Source organism: Chelon labrosus (genome assembly GCF_963514085.1).
Source record: "Chelon labrosus genome assembly, chromosome: 5".
Lineage (NCBI taxonomy): Eukaryota > Metazoa > Chordata > Actinopteri > Mugiliformes > Mugilidae > Chelon > Chelon labrosus.
Window position 1 is genome coordinate 11,289,441 of NC_140341.1, and position 25,900 is coordinate 11,315,340.

A 25,900-nucleotide genomic window follows, 5' to 3' on the forward strand; every position below is an offset into this window, starting at 1 on the left:
CTCCCCACTGGAGACGTAGTTCTCTTTGCCCACGGCGTTAACAAAAGACCAACTCTTAACAGGCCTTTAAATAGACTCTCTAAAACTGTCTAAGCTTACCTTGGCCTTTTTACGCAATAATACGTCTACTGTACACACAGAGACAGCTTCCAGCTCGGGGCTACATCCTACACCTGTAGTGCTCGACGAACACGATTTCTTTACGGGAGCTTACCGGGCAGGAAAGACATTCGGACATGAGTAGACAGAAAACAAGGCAAGGTGAGGTTTATTGAAGAATCCGTGACAGCTTCTTTGCGTTCGTGTAGCCCTCATGATGACAGTCTTAAAGCACAGTGATACAAGCATTACCCAGAAGTCAGGACTCGCAGCACCTGATGTGAAAATGAAAACCGCAGCAAAGTGCTTTAAAATAGATACTGACAAAACGGTCTTACAGCTCAGATTTATAGAGAATAAAGGGCATCTTAAGGTTTTTGGCACAAGAAATAAACATGAAGATGACAAAACTGCAGCTGTTCATATTTCATAGTGTTTAAAGGTTTTTACTACCAATATTTGGTACGTGTTCAAGCTTTAGTCACAGCAGAAAACCTAGAGAAAGCTGAAAAGATGTACTGGGGGAAGAAAAAGGTTACGAAATTCATTCATTCATTAATCTTTTGGGAAAACAAGCACATCTTTGGTTCACTGGCGTACTTCTAAGATGCACAAACACTGCACTTTGAGCATAACACAGGAAAAAAAAGACACAGGAAAGCTGTGCAGAAGTGTATCCTACACATGCTTGAAGAGGTTTTAAAATGACTCGTTTGATATGTTTCACTTGCAGAGAATCCCTGCTGTTCAGGGGCGACCATTTCGCTGTTGTGCACGAGAAGTTTCCTGCAAAACGTTCGTGTCACCTCAATTACCAGAAAGATATCTGAAGAATTTACCCCTTAAAACCTTGTGCGTAGCTCAGCAAAAGCAGACAAGTGCTCTGAGTGTATGCAAATGCACAGTATTGCTAAATATAAACACACTGCCTGCTGAACGGCGCGTCCACTCGGGTTGAAGTTTGAGAAGTAAAACTTTTAGAGCGAAACAGACGCCAGTGTGTCGCACGTCGTCACCGAGGACAGGAAGACTGACAGACGCCGTACTTTTTTTTTTTTTTTTTTTTCTCCTCATGACAGACATCACCTTGGTTTTAATGTGAGGGTGTTTTCTGAAAGCGAAGTCGAGCACAGGACTGTTTTGGTTCCAATCAAAACTAGTAATGGTGAGTCAGACACGGAGGTGGGATAAAACAAAACCGAGGAGGGAGCCAGGGACACTCTTTGAACTTATACAGTATAAACTGTCTGTTCCTACAGTCAGACAGCCCACTGCACAGTGTGTGTGTGCATATACTGTAAATATTCACGTGTCAGTAGAGATTCATAACCACTGATAGTGTGTATTTCCTTTGTTGTCGCGCTACTCGACTAAAATGAGTTTCACTGCGACATAAAGTTGAAAACGTGACAAACGGCAGCGCATCTGCAGGCTTGTTGTTGCACTGATATCTTGAGCTACGTCGGAGATATACATTCAGATCACTCCTACACCTTAGTGTGCTATTCGGCGCCTCCTGGGGAGCGTGAACTCTGCCTCCGTGTCTGAGCATGCTGCTAAAACGAGGCGACACCGCGGTCAGTCACACAGGAAACTGTAAAGGCAGACAACCTCACATCCTGCCTGAGCTTTGGAAGAAAACACTTCCTCTTTAAAAAGCAGCAAGTGCAAGAGCTAAAAATCTCTCACGTGAAGGCAGTGGCGCGGTGCAGAGAGATGGGCAGCGAGATATTGTGCATTTGCTGAAATTGAAAGCCTAATATGACTGAGGGAGTGCCCAGACGTCTCTGCGGTGGAAGAGAAGAAAAAAGACGAATATTATCGCAATTATCTTTGGAGGGAAATTACATTCACAAAAATTTCAAGTGAATACAAGGAAATAACAAAGCAACGTAATTAGCCTGAGGCCAAGTTTCCATCAGAGTTCAAAAACAACAAAAACAATGCAATATCCAACCCAGGATTATACACACTGGTAATGGCTACAGGTTGACCCTGAGGTCTAAAGGACTATTTGCCAACAGGCCCCTTCTGTTCACTACTTCACTGTTAGTACTGATAGTAAACACATCAAGGCAATGCGCAAAAAAGACTTCCAGAGGCAGATGTATTCCTCACTCGTGTCAATCTAGAAAACTCCCCTGTGATTAACCTACTAGATTTGAATAGTGAAGGATGATGTGCATCTGGAGTTCACCTTCAAACTGTCAGTGGTACAGATGAAAGAAACTTCCCCGTTGCACTGTGGGAACAGTCTGTTTGCTAATATGACCGAAACCATCCTCCCACCGTTGTATATCTTCTGACAAATGTCTCATAGATGTTTCCCAAGGAGTCTGCAAGTCCAGACATCACACATTTACAAAATGCTGCCACTCTCGTCCACCACTGCAACAACGCAGTGCAGATCAGCAGCCTTCCACAAAGCAGTCTCCGTTTGCTTGCTGCAGCGTCTGCCTGCGCCGTCTGCCCAGAGCAGCCAGCCCCCCTGGTTATCATCAGGGCTTCTTGGCTGCAGTTTTGGCTTTCCCGTTGGGTCCTGTTTTGATCTGGGTCATCTCCACATCTGTCAGGGCGTCAGGGGGAAGGCACGAGCGCATGCGTTCAATGGTCCTCTGGTAAGCTGCCCTCTCCTGCTCCAGAGAGCGGATCATGTGCTTCATTTTGCTCTCCCGAGAAAGGAAGTTCTCCACATTCGTCTCCAGCGTCTGAATCTTCTGCCGGGCTGCCTGAAGGACACACATATTATACCTCAGTAAATACAGAGTAAAATGCAGAGACTGATGTTTGGACAAAGGGTGAACAAACACACAGACGCTACTCATTGTGATAACTCAACAAGAAGTCAGCACAGTGTGCGGTGCCAAGGCCACGGCGTACAACCTCTATAAAAGTGAAATTCTATCAATATGATTATATTTCACATCCAGGCTTTGTGTGAATCTTTTGTTAAATGCTGTTTTCTAGCATCACACATGGAAAAGTACAGTAATTCACCCAGGCTTGATCCAGTATCCTTTGTTGCAGCTCAATACCTCTTTACCCTTAATTTATACAGGGACCAGCAGGAGTGACTTCACTAGTTAGCTTCACACATTACTGAAATAATAGGTGTACTTGGAGAGCACACAGCTTTGAGTCCCTTGGCTTTATTAACGTTCCCATTGTTTTTTTAACTTGTGTTTAAGTGCCATCTATGGGTAGTCCGAGGTACTACAACAATTACACAGGAGGTCTCTGGGGTTGTGACATGATAACATTGTACTGAAAAATAGTATATAAATATTTACACCAATATATACCCAACATTTGCTGTTACATTATCACAGTCTTCACTCTAAATGTAACTTTGATCCTTCTCATACTCACCTGGAGTTTTTCCAGCAGGTCCATGTTTTGTTTCTTCAGCTGTGTATTTGTCTTTTCTAGCTTGTCGAGGCGCTCAGAATCATCAGGCACAGGTCCGCCGTCTAGCATCTCGTCCTGCAGGACGTGGTACTCCACTTCGTATGCATGCAGCTGCTTTGAGATGTCCATCTCCATCACCTGGTAATCAAAGCATCACAGAGTGAGACATACGTAGGCAATTGGCAAGTGACGACAGCATTATATTATCGACAAGACCAATAATGAATTGTTCCTAAAAACCTCTACAGCAGCATGTGTTGTAGAGCTTCACTGCTGGAAATATATATACTGTATATACACTTATCAGGCATAACATTATGACCACCTTCCTAATATTGTGTAGGTCTCCCTTGTGCCTCCAAAACAGTTGTGACTCATCAGAGAATGGACATGGGCTTTCTGAGGGTGTCCTGTGGTGTCTGTGGTGTTCTATGGGTTGAGGGGAGGAGCCTCTGTGGATCACCCCACAGATACTTGATCAGTTTGGGATCTAGTGAATTTGGAGGCCAGGTCAACACCTTGTGCTGTTCTTCATGTTTTTTTTTAGTTGTTCCTAAACCGTTTTTGTGTGTGTGCCTGTCTCAGGCTGCATCCTGCTGGGGATGGCTGCTGCCATCAAGGAGTGTCATTGCTATGGGGTGGGGGTGCCTGGTCTGGTCTAGGTGGGTGGTACATGTCTAAGTAACATCCATATGAATGAATGCCAGGTCCAAAAGTTTCCCAGCAGAACATTGAATTGTCACAAGATGGTCAATGTTATTTACTTCTCCTGTCAGTGGTCTTAATGTAATGCCTGATAAGTGTACATAACAGCTATAATAAAGTTGTCTCAGAACCACAAATTATAACAAAAGGAAAACAAATATTTTACGTTTTTAAAATGTAGACTTAAGGCTCAGACACACCAAACCGATATCATAAACACATCAAAGATCTACAGGCAATGAAGACCTCACATCGCCTGTGCCTGGGCCAAACATTTGCACTTGAACACGGCACAAAGACGACAGCCAAAGGCCAGCTGGCAACTACGCGCGAGGAAATAACTCCCCATAGCAACAGTTGGCAGTAGTCTGTACTACCTACCATTAGCTGAGATGCTAGGAAGCCGGGAAAGGCTACAAACTGTCGTACAGAGCTGACCTCTTCTGAGATATTTGCGTATTTGAATGTTTAGATTTGTTTTCTTTAATTTTGTCTTCTCTTTCAGTCAATCAGTATTGATATATCAGTATCTCTGACTGACTGATTCAGTTCAGCATGGCTGAGAAGTCACGGACAGAAGTCCAACTAGTGGCAACAGTGGGGATGTACCAGCAGAACTAGGGAAACAGACGCGCAACAATGGCCGACAGTCAGCTTGGTGTGTCACGGCCTTAACAAAGACAAAACTGCATGTTTTACTTAGAAAGATGTGCACGCATACACCAGTATTTTTTATAAGAGCCCCCAAGTCTCTTTTTGGATAAATATATATATGTATATGAAATCTAAAACAAAAAGATTTTAGTTGTCAATCACATCAAAGGTAGAGTCACTATAAGTGGCCACCCATGCACTTATAACATTTAAATGTATCATTGTGCTTAATGTGGAAACCTGGGACCTTTATATATAATCATGTGACCTTTAAACCACTTCCCTTTCTGTACCTTGGCAATGGTCTGCTCCATCTGTGTCTGAGTGAGGGTGGGGAGTGTAGTTTTCAGATAGTCCACGATGCTCTCGAAGGTGTCACACTCCACTATCTCCCCCTCGTGGCTGCTCAGCAGACAGAGGGCCACTTTAAAGATCACCTCAGTCCCCTGGACAAATATAAAGTCTGAAAAGAGCAAGCTTTAATTACTACGTGGCGACCTAAATATCATACTTTTTCTTTAACAGAATTGTACACTTTAGGCATTTGCGTGTGAGCTAACACAGTGGCCATTATTCCAGTAATATACCAAAGATGCGGGACACGAAGCCGAGGGGGAATTGCGAGGCGAAGAGCGTGAGGAACCACGGCGCTGCGTAGAGGCTCGGGCAGATCTCGTGCTCCTCGAAGTGATTGTACAGATCCCGGTGGTAGTCGTGCAACAACCTGGAGAGCTGGTACATCTGAATCTGGGGTAACACACACATACAGACTCAGGTCAAAACATGTTTTGGCAAAACAAACTGGAATATCTGGATCTGCAGGGGACAGGATAACACAGGGACATCCACGAATCACAATCTGGCAAATGAACCTTTATCCAAGCAGAAAGAGCTCCTGCAGCATTAGCAGTGTTATTTTACAGACTTGCTCAGACACGCACCGTGATGAGCGGTGCTATCTCTTTGACAGTATAGCGGCGTCACAGCAGACAGAAAAGAGAAGCAGAAGTTAGCTCAGGCTAAAATTAGACCGTTATCACTCTTACAATTTCCTGACAGTTACAAAGACGGCAAGTTTTACCTACACCTCTCCGCACGGAACAGAGAAAATGGCACCGACTCCTTCGTTTCTATTTGTCTTAAAGGAAACAAAAACTGCTGTGCAAAGCGAACCAAACGCTTGGCTAAATGGTTACCTGATATGGATTGAACATTACCACGCCTGCTGATGCTTTAAACTCCAGCGAGGTCAGCTGATGATTAACTGAAGCTAACAAAGCAGGTGTGGTTTGACTAAGAGGTGGAGACACTTAACTACTGCTCGCTGTTGATAACTAACTGAAAATGCACACCAGGGCTTCTGGCAGCAGGAAGATGCATTTAAAAAGTGAATATAAAAAAAGTCTAGGGTATTTTAAAATAGATGGTAATGAATTGTATACATTTGCAAGATTTAAATGTGTTTAAATTTAAAGCTATGCATGCACCGCTGCCTACAAAAAAGGTTAATCATTTCCTCCCTGCAGAATTTCTTTATCTAACACACGGGTAAAAGCTCTGATTAGTCTCTAATTTGACCATCTTGAGATTTAATATTGGTGCAACAAGGAATCATGTCTACTGAACCAGTAATTATCCTGCAGGAATAAAAAAATTAACAGCAGCTAAGATGCCTCATATTCTCGTTAAAGCAGTCGATCCACCCGCTCAAGTACTGACCTGCAGAGAGACCATGTCAGGTCTGTACTGCCGCCTGATGCCGAGGTCGTACATGAGGAACTTCAGCATGTCAAAAGCCTGTTCTTCGCACATGTGGAGCAACAGCACTCCAGCCACGAAGCTGATACCCTGGCAGTAGCCAACCTGTGTGGCACAAAAAAAAAAAAAGTAAAAAATCACAGCTTGGACTTGCAGTGTTGCACCACGAGGAGAGGCGAATACAATATGTACCTCTGTATCCAGCAGAGAGTAGGCTTTCAGGAGGTTGTAGAGGGAAAGCTGGCCTGCGCCAAGCTGGGCTGAGAAGTACTGGTGAGTGGGAAAGGTCCTGCCTAAAGAGGGAGAAAGATTTTATATTTATTTATGAGCTTTAACCATGACAAGACGAAGCGCTGCGGGAAATTTTGTATGTGCACACCTAAATCCACCAGAATAGCATGCTGCTGTGCGGTGAGCTGCTTCAACAGGTCGTGGTATGGGGTGTCCGGGGCATGCTGCCGCTGTGGCAGTCTGTGGCGGAGCCGGTACTGATGGGAAAGGAGCAACCAGACCTCACCACGCCTGCTCTTTGGAACTCCTGCACGCAAAAAGAGCAACGTCAAAACCACAACTGATATACTGCAAGTCGTCTTGTGCTTTTTACACCTCTCACCTTGGCATAGCACGCGGTACAATTCCTCCCGGTCTTGCGGGACTGTCGTTCTGCCCGGGGCTGTCAGCTTTCTCTCCCATAGTGCCTGCGCATCCTTGGAGCACTCGCTCACTTCCTGGTAGTTGAGCTTCACCTTGCGGATGTGCAGTTCGTCTCGGCTCGCTGCAGCACCATCACCAGATTGAAAACCAAACGAAAGAGCGCGTTCAGTTAAATTTCGTCAATTACGATTCTCCTGATGCCCCAGAAATGACCAGAGATGACCAAAGACCAACAAAATAACAACAGGAGAGCCCCTCTGTTTCTGCGTCTGCAAAAAGCTGAATAAATGGCCCTTGCACCCTTTACCCTTTGCTCACTAGCTACCACGGAAAGCGTAACACAAACGACAATACCCACATTCACACCAAATATACATTGCTGATACCTCATTGCTGCTGCAGTCATCAGCACAGTGGCGAGAGGTACAAATGATAAAAGAAACACCATAAAGTAATGATTGTCCCTGAACATGCAAAAAAAATAAAAAGCTGAAATGAATGAGTATAATAACCAACCACCAGAATCATGCAAAACATCTGCCTTCATCCCAAAGCCTGTGTTTTTATCGCTTACCTTCTATTGAAAATAGTTATTCACAGTTAGGTCCTCAGACCAGCATTGATGTTGTAATAACAAACAAAAGGAAAAAGATGTATTGGTGTTCAGAATATAAAGGCTGCACATAGCAAGTGCAAAATAAGGATAAAAAATAATAATAATATTCTTTAACTTTATATCCTGACAAAATATAAGAAGCTGCTGGTTTAAAGGGGAACTACTGTTTCGGCTGCGTTTCGGTCACTGGAAGTGACTGGGGCACCGAAACGCAGCCTCTAAATAACGAATTATCTGCCGCGACTCAAAGAAACTCGTTTATTTCACCAATATTTTGTTTCACCAACCAAATATTGGTGAAATAAACGAGTTTTGCGGCAGATAATGCGTTAATTAGAGACTGCGTTTCGGTGCCCCAGTCACTCCCACTATATGGATATATGCAGACCTAAATATCTCCCAAAGGAATACGAATTACACAAAAGTTATATGGGTGAGTAAACGACCATATTTTATGCCAGAAATAAGGTCCAGGTTGTAAAAAACAGTTCCCCTTTAAGCAAGAATGAAATAAAAACATTATGGTCATTTTATTATTAATTTTAAAAGACAAATCTCTGTATTTTTATCTCAGTGTGGTTTCTGTATTAAACAAATAAAATAATAATTTTCCAAGTGGATTAACTTGATTTTACAGAATGACTTTTGATAATGAAGTAGCTTTGGGACGCCCCATAAATAACCAAGGTATTATAGGGTAATGGTTTGTAAAAAAAAAAAAAAAATTACATCTAAACTAATGGCGCCTTTGCCTTTGGTTTCCCGTGTAGGAGGATTAGCTTCATGCACTTAAAAGTACTGTTTGTACATGTGTTTGTGTATCTGCAAGTGTTGCAACGCCCGAAGTCTAACTGTGCCAAAGCGATACGGCTACATCTGACTTCTCAAAATAAACAGAAACGACAGCTTCGCTAACTCAAAGCCTTCTGTCTCTGTCCACGCTCATAAAGTTGTAAGTGTTACAGCATGTGGTGAGGACTGAGCGTGAAACTTAGATGAAAGGTGTGGGAAAGTGACAAAGGTTTTATTTATCACTGTAATAAAATTTTGCCTCAGTAGATACACCCAGTATGGGCACACTGCAACAACAGCCTCGTGACAGTTCTGAAACGATCAGTGAACGAAGAATCTAGCTGCAACAAAATGCTCATATATGTTTATGTGACCAAGAAATAGTCGAGTAACCTGAGTAATTAATTTATGTGCACCAGTAGTGACTCACCCTCAAGTCTCTGGTTTTCTTTTTCCATGCGCAGCAGTAGGATCTGCTGGTGGATGGCAGTCTTCCAGAGGGCCCTGTAGTCAGCTCCTGTCCTCTTAGGCCTCTCCTCAGACGTGGGGTCACGTGGCGGGGGCAGCAGACGCCCCAAAGGGTCCAGACTTGAGTCCAAGGCATGAGGAGAGAGAGGCAACAGCTCCCTGGCATCACCGTACTCTAAAAGACAACATAAAGAGAGGTAAGTATGAACAATAAATCTAAAAAAACAAAACAAAACAGGTTTTCTGCCATGATGAGTCCACAGAGTATTATCACCACACTCTGCAACTCAACAGAGCCTTTCAGACTATATTTTACTTTGTGGTTAGTTTTTGGTTTTATGGATTTATTTCCCTGCGTAATTCAGTCTTGCTCACTGCTCCAATCAAAACAGTGTCCAGTGACAGCCGGCAGCTGTTTTGAGTGAAAGAGCTCTAATAAATTGATTGTAAATCTGACTGAGCAGAAACAAAAAATAACACACAAGCAGAGTTGGCAACTATCCGGTGAAGAAAGTGAAGAATTTCACAGCTAAACAGAAGCTGGAGACAAAACCGAAGGTTAGAAAAAAATTACTGCACATAAATTAATGTCACTGCTTAAATCTCATAGCCATCATAAGCATGTTTAACTATTCCTACACTATAAGTGTTTTTGTAGAGTGTTATGTCATCACAGTAAAGTCGGCCTTTAACCTTTTGGATAGGAAATCACAATTCTAAATACATATTAACTTTATTCTAAATAGTTATGGCCAAAGTTAAGTGTGCCAATTTGAAGACATTCACTCAAGCCATCCCTGACACATGCAGCTTACGTTTAAAAGAGTGGGACAGACAGATGAAAGGCCGGACAGCCCGAAAAACTTAACATCCCTGGCCTTGGCTGGCACAGGGACAGAGCCCCAGTAAAAATAAAAGGCGTAGCTAACACTTGTTGGCTAAAATGTTATTAATACTGGCAACATTTTTAAGCACGCTGATGTAAGAAAAGAAAGAAAATTGTGAAAATGCAAAAGAACTTTCACAAACATATTTTCACATATATGCATGCAATTTCAGAAATCTCTTCCAGAGTAGTAATTCTGCAGAAGGTACCACCTGCCTTGTACTCGTTACCCATGTACTTGTGGATTATTCAGAGCTTATTCATTGTGCATCGTGTTGTCCCTTGCTGGAACAATTAGAAGGATTGTGTTACCAGACCTGTGTGCTGCATGGATGCAGATGGCTTGTTCATGGGTGACGCGACCCTCAGGAAGATCTTCTGTCTCCAGGAGACCCTGCGTGGGGTCAGAGGGAGACCTCCACTCAAAGAGTCACTGCTGCAGCCCGACAGGGTCCTCTTCCTGCCTTCCCCATTGCTACAAGAGAAGACAGCAGCGTCAAAGACACCTGATAAAAGAGGCCGGAGTCAGCTTACACCAACACTCCTGTTCTAAATGCAGACACACACATCCTTCAGGACACAAAAGAAGAAACCACGTTAAAGCTTCTCATCAGCAAACTGTTTTGGCTGATGAGATACTGTCAAGAGGAATCTTAACGCATACTGATAAAACACAGCCATTGACCGATTCCCGGAGTCCATGTTAATAAAGCAGCAGTTCACAAGTCAGCCATTGCTGAGGCACATGCATGCTTGTTCATGTTCTGAAAAAGAAGCTGGTTTCATTAGCGAGGAAGAAATAATGGTTATTAGAAGTAGTGGAAAAACTTCACTGCCTCATGTTCACATTTACCTGGTCATAAAATCCAGATTTTAATATTCCCACGTCACCCAGAAAATGTCAGTGAAAACCAGGTTGGATGCTGCAGAACCAAAAAGTGGAGGTCCTGCTTCTCATAATGATGCAGTTTAACAGCTTGCAGTTACCAAAACTGTAGCACAATCTAAGGAAAAGTGCATTGTGTGTGTGTGTGGACTGTGTTATCGTACTCAAGAGGCTCTTTAACTTGATTGAGCACATTTTCTGGCGACACTTGTATCATAAAGGTATTTAAAGTATGTAGGTAGCTGTACATTTTCCTTCACAAACAATGAGATCATAATGTATTGCACAAATATACACCGATCAGGCATAACATTATGACCACGTTCCTAATATTGTGCCTGGTCTGGTCTAGGTGGGTGCTACATGTCTAAGTAACATCCACATGAATGCCAGGTCCAAAGGTTTCCCAGAAGAACACTGAATTGTCATAAGGTGGTCAGTGTTATTCTCCTGTCAGTCGTTTCGTTTTAATGTTGTGGCTGATCGGTGTATGTGCTATTTATCTGTATAAATAAGCATGCTGAAAAACTGGAAGTCCTGATCTGACTTCTTTAAAAGGTACAATCGCTTTGGCTTTTGAGAATTTAGGAAGTCAGATATTTCAAGCCTGCATGAATAACTGCTTTAAAAGTTCAGATTCCATTTTTCCTAATTAAAGAAGCCCTCTTTTTATGAATTTGTGGTCACTTCACAGTTAAAGCTGTAGTACTCTTGGTCAGCACACAAAAGCCTGTCTGATCATGAGGGCAAGGAAAAACAGGAAATGACCTTGGATCAAGACAAATGTCCCTGACACAATGATTTTTGCTTTTCTGCACATTTAGCGTCGCCTCTTTCACAGATTAAAACTCCTCTCATGACGCATCATCATTTTTAAGCAAAAGCCACTGGAGCACATTGGTCTCCCAGTGAAACGGAAAGGTAATCTGGCTGTGAACACGTCGGTTCAAATATATATACACAAAGCGGGTCAAGGCTTTTCAAGAACATCCTATTCATCATTGTGCTGCAAAACTTCTTCTGCTGTACATCAGGGACTGGACTGCTGTCAGTTAAAAAAAAAAAAAAAAAAAAGGGATCCTGTGGAAATGATCCGTTACAAAGGTCTGTTCCACTGAACCTCATGCATAATGAAAATGTTAACCTTTACTTTCTTCCATCCAGACACCTAGACCGTGTCAAGACCGACAGAGAAAACTAGACACACTGCACAGTGCCTGTTATCTAAAGCACACTACTTTACCTAATTATAAATCTTAACATTAAGTGCAACCTTTGAATATACACATACTGTATCACTTAACTAAGACAGTATGAAGTGCACTAGTCAGGGAAGATGATGGTAAAAGAGTGAAATGTAGTTAATAAAGCGTATAACTCGGGTTAAATAGAGTTTGTCGTGCAAAAAGCTTCAAATGCACATGCAAATACAACAAGAGAGGGATGCATCAGCATCCCCTTCCACTTCTGAACAAAACAGGAAGAGGGCAGGTCCAGCTGCAAAAATTATGGAGGAAAAAAGAAAATTGCTGGAAAATATTTATACAATACAACATTGCTCTGGATAGACAGGAAAAGGGAGAATGGTACAGGACAATAAAGCTGGGTGTTAAAAGGTTTGGGCAGCCAACACGTATACGGCTACTGCCATCCCAGCAAAAGAACGGTTTGACCCTCCCACCCATCTCATCCCCTTTGTCAAGTCCCAAATCGGCGTGTTTGAGTCTAAACGGGGGGGGGGTTGTCTGGACGCCCCCTCTCACCTCTTGAGGCTCCCACTGTCTCCCAGGGAGCTCAGGGAGCCCAGGGAGCCCTGGTAAAAGCTTTTCAGGAAAGTGGGAGCAGTGAAGGAGGAGGGGAGGCTGAAGGAGGAGGACTCACTCTCCGAAACACTGCGTGTTCTCGAAACAGCCACAGGACTGGGCGGGCCGAACATGAAATGCCCACAAATAAAAACAAGCATTACACAAAAGAAAGAGCTTCAGAAATATAGCAAAAAAAACAACACTGAGGAACTCGTGAGGGATGAAAACAGTGGCAGGAAACTTGTGATGCTATTGTTCAAGGACAGTGGAGCGGGAGGCAAAGAGCTTTTGGATTGATCAAAGTGCTGCAAATAGATTACATTGTGTGTGCATACATCAAAAGGTCAGCTAAATATTTAGTTGGTGTTAAAGTGATTAAAAGATAAGCAACAGGTTCTAATTTTCTAAGCCAAGTTAGCATTAGCCATATCCTCAAACACAACACCAAGCTCACGCCTAAAGATTTTGTGCAGTTGCAAAAATGTGCTATGACTCCTGGAACTCCTGCAGTAAAGGGAGGCCCTGATCACTCCTCCGCCCCGACTCGAACAGTAGAGAACGCCAAGGTTGAGTTACCTGCTTTGCAACAGTTCCGGGTTAACAGAGTGCTGTCTGTGAAGCGAATGATGTTTGCTCTGGGTGGTCGGCTGGCCTTCGAAGGAGATGCGCTTCTTCACCGGCGGATGGCTGAAGGTGTGGGCACGCCGACGGAAATGCAGTCCGCCTTCCGGGTCATCGTCGGGGAAGGCAGGAGGGGAACCTGGAGGGGAGTGACCAGGAGATTCCTCATCCTGCTGAGGAGGACATAAACCAGATGTGAGCACACATGTAAGGAGGTTTGGATGCATCTGCTTATACAACTGAATGACGGGATGAACAAATGAAGAGAATGGCGAATGACAAGCCAGGCACATAATTCAAAAACATTCTATTCATCAACATTTTTCTGCACAGCTACAAAAAACATTGGTATGAAAAGGCTGTGGGAAATCAGACTAAGTGCCTTTTGAAGTCAAACCGCACAAGGCAAGAAACACTACTCCACAAGCGCAGCCCAAAGCTAAATAAAACACTCACTGACTCAAGTTACACATCTGCACTCACCTATTCCATCAAACCACACCGCAAGGCTCATTCCAGGTTCAGCTTTCTACTCAACACTCTTGCACTCAGTGTTGCCTGATGCGGTACAACTCCCACGTCTATTGTATTCTAATGGACAATGTCCTGTGACTCACTGCATCACACACTATTGGTGGGGAGGACCCACAAGTGGCACAAGTCAACACGAAAACCCACCAATCTCCTCCCATTGTGCTTTTTTGGTGACCTCCCTCTTTAAAATACTCACATGACAGTGGAAATGGGGTGATCTGTGCTGCTTCTTTTGGCTGTTTGCGAAAGATCTGCCTTTCTTTCATGCTAGATATCGCTGAAAGGTTCCCTTGTGATTTCAGGAAACAATGATAAGATAAAGTTGCTCGGATCAGAGGTGCAGTGCCGTCTGCCATGACAGAGGCTCAGAAGATGAACATGGCTCAGCAGACCCATAACTGGACATCCTGGCTGGGATTTCCTGCTTGCCAGGACATCGCATCCTAACAGAATCCCCACAAGACTAATTCATCACAACGCAAACAATTGCATTCGTGCGGGCACGAAATATCTTAATGACACAAAGGTTGCTTGTGAAAATACGTTTACTAGCACCTCGTAAACTAGAGTTTCCACTGCGAACAATTGACTTTGATTGATTTGATTTTTGAAAATCTGCAACAGCCAGCAGTGGCATGTTTGACAAAGTAAGAGATATAGCAGTGGTTCACTTCTCCAGTAAATTAGACCTGAAAGGACTGATGCAACAAGCAAAGCAGATCATATGACAGCTACAAGGAGAAGCACATCTTTAAAGTAAAACTACGTTAACACATCAATGTTTGTTTACAAGTTTTGCATAAAATAATTGTGGCTCCAGAGGCAGCTGTGCAAAATCTAACAGATTATCTCATCCGATTGCCACTTAAGTCAGTGTTGCTGACTAGTTCGGACTATTAATTTGAAGACAAAGATATTGGTAGGTGGTAAATTCGAAAGAATGAGGTTATCATAATCTCTGCTTGAGGCTATAGCTAAGGCTACATTAGCCACAAGTAGCACAGCAGAGCAAAATCTCTGACAGAACTCTTGGAGGGCCTGTTGCATTATGGGTAATGTAGGCCTTGCTTTGACAGGGACAAATGTGCTTTTGAGCCTTTATTTTTTTATTGTCAAACAAAACTAAGTCAGTGCTAAATTGACAGATTACTCCTTTAACTTGGTGACTGATGGGGAGTCAGAGGGACTAAATCACACGCCCATACTACATTCTGCACAGCAGTAACACGCTGGAGCCAACAACCCCAAATGGTTTCTCTGACAGCTCTGTAAACACATTCCCTGCTCTGCCTTTTGGCCACCGCAGCTTCATCATCAAACTATGTGGGAATAATGCAGCGCAGAATCAAGTCTCCGTGTGACTGGAGCGCTGCTGGCACCGTGCAGCTACTGACACATACGAAAGTGAAAGCATGTTTATCACACTCCCCCTTTTCTTGCGGACACAGTGGGAATATGACATGCCTTTAAAGAGCCACTGGGTAAAAAGTGAGAATTCCCAGAGTCCCCGGACTGAAGCTCCGGGAATTCTCGTGTTCTTCCTCGAGGCCACTTACTCTTTCGAAACTGCTAATGCTCCCCATGCTTCCCAAGCGGCCCCGCATTCGGCTGGCACCCTGGTGAAAGAAGCAATTACACAATGTGAAACAAGTTATTACAATACAAATGGGTAAATAAAATAAAATGAAGGGATTAAATGCACTTTTGCAAAAGCACTCTTTCTGCCTGGGACACACAGAGGGTAGAAGTCCTAAAGACATAAATGGCCTAACTGTTTCTTGACTTGATATCATTTACAGTATCACTGCTCAGTCTCTGAGACACTAACAGATGGCAGCATCACTCTGAGATAGCCTGGATCCTTCTACTCAGGAATTATTCTGCTGTCTCACTGACAGATATAGGTCAATCCAAATCCCCTAGATGACAGTGACACAGAAACAGCAACTGATACAAAGGCTGAACAGACAGACAAATAGAAGGTGTAACGCATGCAGGGTATATTCTCTGTGGGGTGGAGAAATAAAAGAATAAGAGAGAGAAGAAGAGAAATGATCAAGATAATGTAGGAAGGAAACATTTTCTGCTCAGACCCACCCTTGCAAAGATGTTCTCCAGAGAGCTGGTAAGGGATGTGCGCGCTTTATTCTTGAGAATATCAAGCTTGAAGCGGCTGCTGGAGGCCGCACCATCTCCTGCTGCTGAGCTGTTTGCAGCATTCTGTCAGGAACATTAAACAACAATGATCACAGTTATATTTAATAAATGGTTTGCAAGAGCTGTTCAAACCCGGAACCTTCTTGCCTTGAAAGTTTCTGGGTTTAAAGCGCTCTACTGCTCCCTAGCTGGGGCCTTTCTGTGTGGGTGGAGTTTGCATGTTCAAGGACTGCTCTGGGTCCAAAAACATGCAGGTTAATTGGAGATTATAACCTGGCCATAGGCGTGCATGCGAGTGTGAATGGCTGCCTCTGTGATAAAATTCACAGAGAGCATGAGGCCGAAGCTGCAAGGAACGACCTGCAGCTGCTGTTAGCTTCAACAAAAGTGGAACTGTTGCTGGAGTTCTGCCATTGGAGTGATAATATTTAACATACAACCCCCGCCCCCAGGCTAGATCGTCTGAAGTAACGATCCAAAAGCCCCTTAGACTATTTAAATCACATATTTTCTACACAGCAACTTCTTGAATGTATGAATGGTTCATCCAAGGTTCTCAGGATAAAGAACACCATACATCAAGCAACGAGTTATTGCCTTGTAGCTGTATGCCTCTACCAAGCATCAAGTTGCAGTTTAAACCCTTGTCCGTCCACACTCATGTAGTAAGAGTTTTTGCAGAACATTATGAAGTAACGATGATGTTGTTCTTGGACAGTTTGGCTATATAATATCATCACTTGATAACTCTATTCTGTTAGCTATTATATTATATATTGTAAAATATTAACAGATGAATTCTTGAGCCGTGGTCACAGCGGCCTCAGCTATAGACCTGTGACTACCAAGAGACTTTCTTTAAGGACTTTAAAGAAATTCTCTCAAGGCATTCCTTCAGATATTGCATTCACAAGAGTGGAAAACTCTTCAAGACACGGAGGCATATAAACAACTCTTTCGGCGTCGTAAGCAGCCATCACAAGAAACCACAATTCTAAAATATTTCACACAATCATCGACATTTTGAAGAAAAGCTTCAATACAAAAGTACAGCTTGACTTGTCGGTTGAATACCAAGGACTCAAACTGTGCTGTTTTGGGGTAAAATCTTTTCTGTGGCCTTGTCTCTTTAAAACTGCTGCTGAATTAACAAAGGAATCCAAATGAAAGCCTTAGGATAACAAGTCTGTGTATGGAAAAAGACCCGAGGCACATTCACTATCTGTACAAAATCTACTTATTCACAGAAACCTTTCACACATTTCAAGGATGAAAAGGCCACTTGATTTACAAAACATTTCTGAGACAATGTGTCTTTAGTTTATAGTAAAGTTAAAGTCATATCTGTGAGAGGTTCACTTCTAGTTCATTGTGATATATGAGTATATGTTCTGCAGTACATCATTTTGGATTTGTCTCATCAACTGCAGCTCTAACCTGAGGTGCCTCTCCGATGTGGAGGTGGGATTTTTGTCTGGTTTCACAGAGCTGTCTCAGATGGAGTATCACCAGCTCATTCTCTTCTTGGTCTGACCCGGGCTTCAGTCTCTGGAGATATGGACACACAAATACTCCAAAGTCAACCTACCAATCAATCACCAAAAAAACAGTTAATGTGGAACTTGTGCCAAGAAGAGCCAAACCTTACCTGAACTCGCTCAAAGATCTCAGCCTGCTCATTGTCAGTCAGCTGGGAGAGGTATTTTTGGATGGCTAGCTTCGCTCTGGGTGGGTAGAGACCTGGAAGCCGAAGAGGAAATAGGAGCTCTCTTTTATCTCGCTTTAACTCGGAGAAGCGGGCCACGCATCAATGTATTCATGAGCCGAGCCGGAGAGAAGTGCTGGATGCGTGACTCAGTTCACGAGGCTTACCTTCAATCCTCTCGCAGAGCTTGTGCAGGTCATGCATGGGGCAGGCTTCGCATAGCTGAATCTGAGTCTTGTTGCTTTGTAAGGCAGCTGCGGTGGAGAAGGCCTGCTTCAGGGTCAGCATCACCTCATCCACCTGACACAATTAAATGACAAAGGTTTTTCAGCTTTTGCACTTCAGTTAAAGTTAGAGCTGCATTCCAAAAGTTTTGCCTTTCCCTGGCCTTCGGAATAATGTCAGACCGACAGTCCGTCAGTCTGTTCCCTTCTTTCAGAGCTCTTCGACGAGGAAAAGCCACATCAGTGCTAACTTGTATTTGTCACACAAAGTCAATACTCTCTTTTTAAACTGTAATCCGTCCTCTGTAGTTTATTTTTTTAACTGGATTATGAGAAACTTTCACTCATAGAACTTAGGTTACATTAGTAACGCTTGTTTCCCCACATTTCAATTTATTCGAGTATGGAGCAGGTGGGTGATCACACACCACAACATTAGGCTCCACCATACTTGTAGTTTGTGTAGCCTTCTCTGTCGCCTCCACAATGGTTGCCGAACTCTTTAGCTCACATTAAAAGTCTTAGCCTCTTGATCTAAAACACATCCCTACCGATTAACCAGCTAAATCACTATGATCTAAACACTGTGACATTCAGTTATTCTTTACAGTCCGGTCGGATTGCTATAAATTTAAAAGCCATCATCTGTGTGACTCACCAAGGATTCGCTGGCACACTGGAAAACGTAGCACACGTACTGACTGGGACCAGACCCTGACTGGTCCCGACAGATGAAACCAAAGTGGTCAGTCTGCTTGATACCCTGCGTCAAAGGCAAGACAAACAGAAAACCAGAATAAACCCACAAGAACATGAGAATACTTTCAGATGTTTTCAGTCCAGAATTACAAAGGATGAAACTGGGGCACCATAATGGCTCTTGACATTCTCCATTTAATTAGTAAATGGCTACCACTAAGCAGTTCATTATCTTTATGCGCGATGTCTATTCAGAGAAATGGGATGGCATGGCGCAGTAGAAAAGGGAGCATATTTTTACATCACTGGTAAAGATGTTAGGTGCCATCACATTAAGGATCAGACATTAAAAAAAAAGCCTGCTGTAGTGTAAAGACGGGCAATAGTGCATTAGATGTCTGGAAAAAGTAAAATATAAAATTATCTTCCAGAGACACAACGGAGAGGCTTTTAGTGTAAATGCTGCAAGTAAAAATAAACCAACCTGACAGCAGGATGAGATATCTTTGAAATTTTTCTCCAGCACCACTGTTTTACTGTCAGGACTTATGAGGTTTACTTCAAAGCGTCCAACCTGTCAAAAACAAAAATAAATATGGTCAGATGCATTAAAAAGTACTCGCACAGATAGTATTTGTTTATCATGAACATAACTCCAGGCGAAGATGATCACATTGCTATGTATTCGTGGCAGGGACTACAACTATTCGATGAACTGTTGAACGACACACATAAACAAACATGAATCAAAATCAAGGTCAACAAGTCTGCACCAACGATTTTTCCCATAATTGACTGCTACGTAGAGTATCATATTGAATGTTGTGCTCTAGTTTTTAAAATTAGCATCATGAGGAAATGGGGCTGGTGTGCGAGGAATGGCAGCTGGCTCGTGCTGCACCCCGCATGTTCTTCGTAAAGCACTGGCATTTTTATTTTATTTATTTTTTTACGGGCACAGTGTTGTAGGCAGTCACACTGGAGTTACAGCCATTTTAACTGAAGCCAGTTACACGGGGCCCGGCTGATCTCTACATTATAACTGCCAGCCGCCTGCACATAAAAATGGTTTATAGCAGTGTGAAGTTCAGCAGCTAGAACTAAACGCAGAGAAGGGTTTCAATGACAAACAGAAGCGAGCATTTGGTTTTCTGGTATGACAGATGGAATCAAGTTCTTTGAGATAAATTATCATTTTGTGGTTGCGACTGAAAAAACAAAACAAAACACCCGTTCATTTCACTGTTAAAATATTTAGAATGGAGTACTCAACTCAGCACAACTCTACATTGCATGATAATTATGCATACCATAATCACATATAGTGGACAGCAGTCCTTTCAGTTCACTGCAAATGACTGTAATTCAAATATAAATGATCCCCATGCCTTGGCCAGGCATCTCAGCTTGACGGTTTTAAGTGGAAAACACTGTTGTTTCGATAACACTCCTCAGTGCTTTGTTCGACCAACGGTCTGAGCTTCCGCTGCACCGTTGCTCAAAGAGATAAGATACCTCTGAGCAGCTACACTCATTCTGAAACAGAGACATCTGCTTAAGTGCAGTACTTTTCCTGGAAATCAAAAGCCTGTTTTTCTTTATTAAATTTCCTATTACCTGAAAGAGCATTGTGCGGTTCTTGTCAGCATCCGAAGGCTGAACGTTGTTTGGTGCGCTAGCGTGTCTGCGGCGCGTGGGACCAATGATGACGCCGTCCCCTGGCTTCTTCTGCAGACTCCCCGCTAGGCTGCTGCATCGTGTACGGAACTCCTGGGGCTCCTCAAACCCAGAGTCCTCCAGGATGCACTCAGGGAACGCTCCACGCAAGCTGCTCTGACTGGTACTGCCGGACAGGCCTTTAACTGGACAGGGCACAGGACAAAGGGACACTCGCCTGTTTATTTAGATAACATCGTTGGGACATGCTGGGTCTGCAAACATTTCTGAGACGTTGTTAATATCGTTGTTACTGTACGCCGATCAGGCATATCATTATGACCACTGACGGGAAAAGTGAATGACATTGACCAAACCTTTGGACCTGGCATTCATGTGGATGTTACCTAGACATGTACCACACACCTAGACCAGACCAGGCAGCCCTACCCCATAGCAATGACACTCCTTGATGGCAGCAGCCATCCCCAGCAGGATGCAGCCTGACACAGACACACACACACAGAAACATGAAAAACAGCACAAGGTGTTGACCTGGGCCTCCAAATTCACTAGATCCCAAACTGATCAAGTATCTGTGGGATGCACTGGAACAAGTCTGATCCACAGAGGCCCCTCCCCTCAACTCATAGGATCCAAAAGCCCCCACTAACAACATTCTGTTGCCAGACATCACAGGACACCCTCAGAAGGCCCATGTCCATTCTCTGATGAGTCACAACTGTTGTGGAGAAACAAGGGAGACCTACACAAATTCATGGTCATAATGTTATGCCTGATCAGTGTATGGCTCACCTCAGAAGATAAATGCGTTTTCCAAAAAAACAGGAGTAAGCTGGAAAAACTAATAATAGTCAAAAACAAACCAACAATCTTCACAAAACGTTATTTGTTGATTCAGTTTATGGCGTTCGCTGTGCACACATGCATCTTTTCAGTTAAGTTATTCCTACTCATCAATCTGCAGGTGGTCTTTACCTCCACCGGGGGTCACATCCTCCAATCCAGAACCTTCAGTGTCTTCTGTACTCTCATTCAGAGCGCAGGAGAGCGGGTCTGCTTCTCCTCCCACCAGAAACTCCACGGGGGCGCTCTCCGTGGACCCCCTCTGACCGTTGAGCAGTCGCAATCGCTTGCGCTCAATCTCATGCTGACGGAACTTATCGATGCAGTCGTCGATGAGGGTGGATGGAGCCTTCTTGTGCCCGACTGTGACCTGGGGGCATTTTGAAAGCCAACAGCATTCACTTAAAAGGCCTTGCCGAACGATAATACGCTATATTTAAAGACGTTGTTTTCTACCTTGCCGCAGTAAAGCACTTCATACTTCTGGGAGTTGTAGAAGGCCTCGTCAGCTTCCTGTTTGGGCTTGGCATCTTCCTTCAGGGCTGATTTGGACACTTGGCGAATACTACTGATTACCTCAGGGACCTGTAAACAAGAGAGAGAGTGGAATGAAAGGATATGATTAATAGGAAAAGATTAACAGGGAACACTATAACAAAAGACTAAGGAAACACATGTGGAACAGGAGCTGCTCAAGCAACCGAACAACATGGAAACAGCATATCTGAGACTGACAATAACACTAGTACCAGAAACATGAAAATACTTGAAAATGACATAGTATGTGATTCGTTTCTGGTTTCTATAATAACAGAAATTATGCAAAGATAACCTAGAAACTTTGGAAGTAAATGGTAGTAAAAAGGGAGGGAGAGGTAGGGCACAAATAGAAACCAACTATGTAACTATGTTTAGATGAAGGATATTTTGATTAACAAATACAGGACCGGACTTCGCTCTGCACCTTTAATAACTCTAGGCTAAAAAAAAAAAAAACAGCACAAGATCTGAACAAAAGAAAGTCAACAACAGTTGGACCAAATGCTAAAAAAGGTATCAGAGGTGGGCGAAAAGCCAGAGAACTGAAGACAAAACAGAGGCCTGGAAGAAATCAAAGACTTAAAGGTCACTGAGCCTGTTTCTGCTCCACTGTCTGAGACACTTCAACACCTGCAGGAACAGCAAGTGCCAGCAAAGCAGATAATACGCTCTGGTAAAATGCATCCCAGAAAACAACAAAGTGTTTCCAGGCAAATTCCTACGGATCACTTGATAATGTGAAGCCAGGCCGATCCTCCAGGCTTGAGACACTTTGCAGATTGAGGCTGACAGAAAGGTTCTGGAGTCAGAGAGTACTGCTGAATTATAGCTGCTCTGTAACTTTAAAAGACTGACTGACAGCCTTCAAGCTCGAGCTCTCTAAAAAGCTAGAGCGCCCAGAAACGGCGGCCCAGCCAAGGTCAGCCTAATGCTGTGTTTAAGACAACAAGCAGAGCTAAGGCAAACAGAGCACACTGTACACATGTGCTTTCGTATCAGATAAGAGCCGCATACCGAGTGTTGGACAAATATATTTATAATGAAGACTAGGGAGGGGAGTTATGTAACAAAATACATCAGAGGTGCAACCAGAAGAGCAGCATGGAAACGCGAGGGCAGGCAAACAGGAAATGAACGACCGCGAATAAAACAGGCTGATTTAAAGACGCAGAGATCAAAAAGTTGTTTGCTCTAACCCCTGCTGCGGCTTCATGAGCTATTTTAAAGTCCCATTTTCCAAGTGCCTGCCTTCCCAGGGGTTGAGCCGTGCCTGGCTGGTGACAGAGGGCTGCATTGAGATGAGGAGGAGCGCAGGTGGTGGGGGTTGAGAGCGGCTGCTAATACATGCATGCTCAGAAATCGCTTCCCACAAACAAACCTAATTGATTTAAGCTGACTTGTTTTTCAGGAAAACGCAAAGACTCGTCAGGCCGTCTTTTGAGATGACGGGGGAGTTCAACGGGTTGAAAACAAATACTCTAAACATGGATGTAAAAATAAGCTGAACAGATCATGGAATCACATTGGCTACCCTTGTGGGAAAAGACGGTGTTGACACAACCAGACCAAGGTAATTCAAAGGCCTTGCAGGCTGAGAATCACAGCTGCAATGTCTGGTCACTACACCAATCTATCACAGGAGGAGACTACCACTGTCTTAACGTTTAAAGCAACTGCTTCATTATACATGAGTAAGATGACGCCACAGCACCATTTGATCTGATTAATTATTTGTAGTCAACCCAATACAGAGCCAGCAAAGGTGCTCATTGCTCGGGAGGAAACAGGCACAGACAGGCAGAAAGCTGTTGGGCAAGAGAGGAGAGCGCTTTTTCAAAGAGAGCTATTCAAACACATCCTCCTCCTGTAACGGCTCCTCAAACTGGCTCGACGTTCACCCATCGCTGCCCGGCTTTATTAAACAATATCAGTGACACCGGTTGGGGAGCAAAGCCTGACTGCATAAACGCCGGCAGCCGAGCGCAGCTTTAGGGCTTAGGAGAAAACAAACGCGAGGATTGTCCCCTCTGAGCTGCTGTGAGTCCTGACCGGGGCTCGGTGCACGGCTCACATAATGTCCAAACCCCTCCATGAAAGGCTCTAATAATATCAGAGCTGGCACATAGTTCTGTTGCTCTTATTGACACTATTGAGCCAAACAACGCGTATGAAGCGGGGACCAACAGACTTGCAAGGAATATCTGCGATTACGCCTAATTAGACCTCTTTTAAAGGGCACACGGGTTATCATTGAGTCAATAACAGATAAGAACAGAAACAGGCAGAGACAGAGGCATGGAAGATAACTCACCATGTCTTGCCTTTAGAAATCGAAACAGCTTTTACTTTTTCATTTAAAAGCAATCAGTGCAAGTTCTTGGAAAGAAAGAGCACCTTCTGGAACATACTGCATATTAATATAACGATCATAAACCTGCACTTTAGTACACATATCTGTGTGTGGCTGAATGTCTCAGGTGACTGGTTCGAAAGGCACCTTGTAGATGGACCTCACTACGGCCGGTGCTTTTCCATCCGCCTGAGGACAAACTGGGCAGCAAAGCCGAACAAAGTTCATGTTCCAACGTAAAACAAAAAGGCCCTTATGTCACCTTTACGTGAGCTGGGAGCTCATAGCACAGCTGGAAATCACAGTGTGGCAGGAGGGCAGTGAAACAAAGCAACGTTCCACTCTTTTTATGCATATAATTTGCAAGAAATATTGCGAGGGAAAAAAATGCACAAGCCATCCTGGGATTGCCCTGTTAACCAACATAACTGCGCTACAATAAAAGTAATCCAAGGAACATGCAACTCGCCGTGGCTGGATCTTACAGACAACAACCGGATGAATATTTCCAGATAATTTTCCATTCACTGTTAATGTAGGAAGTCATGGCAACCAGATAAGCATCAGTGTTCTTGGTTTCTCGTTGCGCAAGAAGCGATTATTATAACAGACAGTGGTTAGGCCACTTCATCTCCCCTGGCTAACTAGACTGTGTGTGACACAGAGCAAGATTTTCAACACTTCTAAATGGCACAAAAAGGGGAAAAGTGTTTCTATGTCTTTTTTAATATTCAATCATGCAAATGGAAAAAATAAGATATCCAAGTTTTGGGCAAATCTTGTAAGTCGACAGTAATTGTACTGTATATAGTGTATATATCAGCGTCTGAATCAGAACCTTTAGCCCTGACTTGGCTCACGAGCACGTGTCGCCGTCACTGAATGACAAACACCACCCACGAGACAGCAGAGGGTCGCCCCGTGAGAGATTCCACGGTGGGACCGTTCCAAGTCCGAGCAGAGGTAGAGAGCACAGAGGCGGCTCTGGAGGTGGCACAATGGCACAATTGTGGTGAGCGGGGTCAGTGTTATGCTTGCACCTGCTGCAACTGAGATCATGAATAAATATCACCGCCTCTGAAGCACGTAACGGATTACAGTTTAACTCAAAACGATTTTGGCAAAACATTACGCCCACTTAAACTTAAACCGCCGCTTATCGTGTTTAAGGACTACTGGACTGAAACACTTTTACATTATATACTGTACATCCGGAATGTAGCTGTGCTTCAAGTCAGAGAAGTCAAACCTGATTTTTGCAACCAGGTCTTTCAATCACACCCCTGCCATGTTTAAGCACACACTTGCATATAATATCTAACAAACTGAGCTGGCTTAAGTTCTCTGCTCTTCAGTACATGATGAGTTTCGCACATTTTAACCTTTCACATCATTCTGAAAAATGCCAGTGCCCCTTCCTCGAGCTTTACACAACCCTGTCATGTCTGTCTAAGAATAGCCTCAAAAACATTCCTGACAGCCTGAAATAAAGAAAGATTTTACCACGTCTTCAAACTCAGTCGGGACAAATAGAACAGCCACAATATTAAACGCAGGACATACCTGACAAATAATCAAATTATTAACAATGGTTGCAACAGGGTGTTGTGCAGAATGGAAATTGTACTTGTAGAATAACCCATGAATTCCACATGGTCCACCTTGCACGTGTTTGCTGGCTTGCTGCCTGCCAAACCAGTTTTTTGTTGCGTAATCACGGTGCACGAGCTACGTTCAAGACGACTCCCTGACGGCTGCAAACGTTCGGACTTCAGCTGAGAGGGCCGGAGACCTCGAAAGTGCGTCGGCCTCTGAC

General features: G+C 43.6%; 1 protein-coding gene across 5 annotated transcripts in view; it reads right to left on the bottom strand.

Moving 5' to 3' along the window:
- Positions 1-250: 250 nt before the first annotated feature.
- Positions 251-25,900, bottom strand: part of tbc1d4 (TBC1 domain family, member 4) — a 29,092-nt gene continuing 3,442 nt past the window's right edge. For 3 of the 5 annotated variants that reach the window (XM_084545350.1, XM_084545348.1, XM_084545349.1), the window contains 22 exons: positions 21,651-21,779; positions 21,327-21,564; positions 20,289-20,533; positions 19,156-19,245; positions 18,631-18,735; positions 17,916-18,048; positions 17,692-17,783; positions 17,481-17,591; positions 15,984-16,106; positions 15,443-15,502; positions 13,308-13,525; positions 12,690-12,845; positions 10,358-10,515; positions 9,117-9,329; positions 7,238-7,399; positions 7,004-7,162; positions 6,817-6,917; positions 6,586-6,729; positions 5,454-5,613; positions 5,160-5,329; positions 3,469-3,645; positions 251-2,828 (listed from right to left, as the gene is read on the bottom strand). In XM_084545350.1, coding sequence (XP_084401476.1) covers positions 2,598-2,828; positions 3,469-3,645; positions 5,160-5,329; positions 5,454-5,613; positions 6,586-6,729; positions 6,817-6,917; positions 7,004-7,162; positions 7,238-7,399; positions 9,117-9,329; positions 10,358-10,515; positions 12,690-12,845; positions 13,308-13,525; positions 15,443-15,502; positions 15,984-16,106; positions 17,481-17,591; positions 17,692-17,783; positions 17,916-18,048; positions 18,631-18,735; positions 19,156-19,245; positions 20,289-20,533; positions 21,327-21,564; positions 21,651-21,779 — 3,375 coding nt within the window. In that variant the 3' untranslated portion in view covers positions 251-2,597. The remainder of the gene's footprint in view (positions 2,829-3,468; positions 3,646-5,159; positions 5,330-5,453; positions 5,614-6,585; positions 6,730-6,816; positions 6,918-7,003; positions 7,163-7,237; positions 7,400-9,116; positions 9,330-10,357; positions 10,516-12,689; positions 12,846-13,307; positions 13,526-15,442; positions 15,503-15,983; positions 16,107-17,480; positions 17,592-17,691; positions 17,784-17,915; positions 18,049-18,630; positions 18,736-19,155; positions 19,246-20,288; positions 20,534-21,326; positions 21,565-21,650; positions 21,780-25,900) is intronic. The other 2 variants (XM_084545351.1, XM_084545352.1) reach the window with 2 other exon arrangements.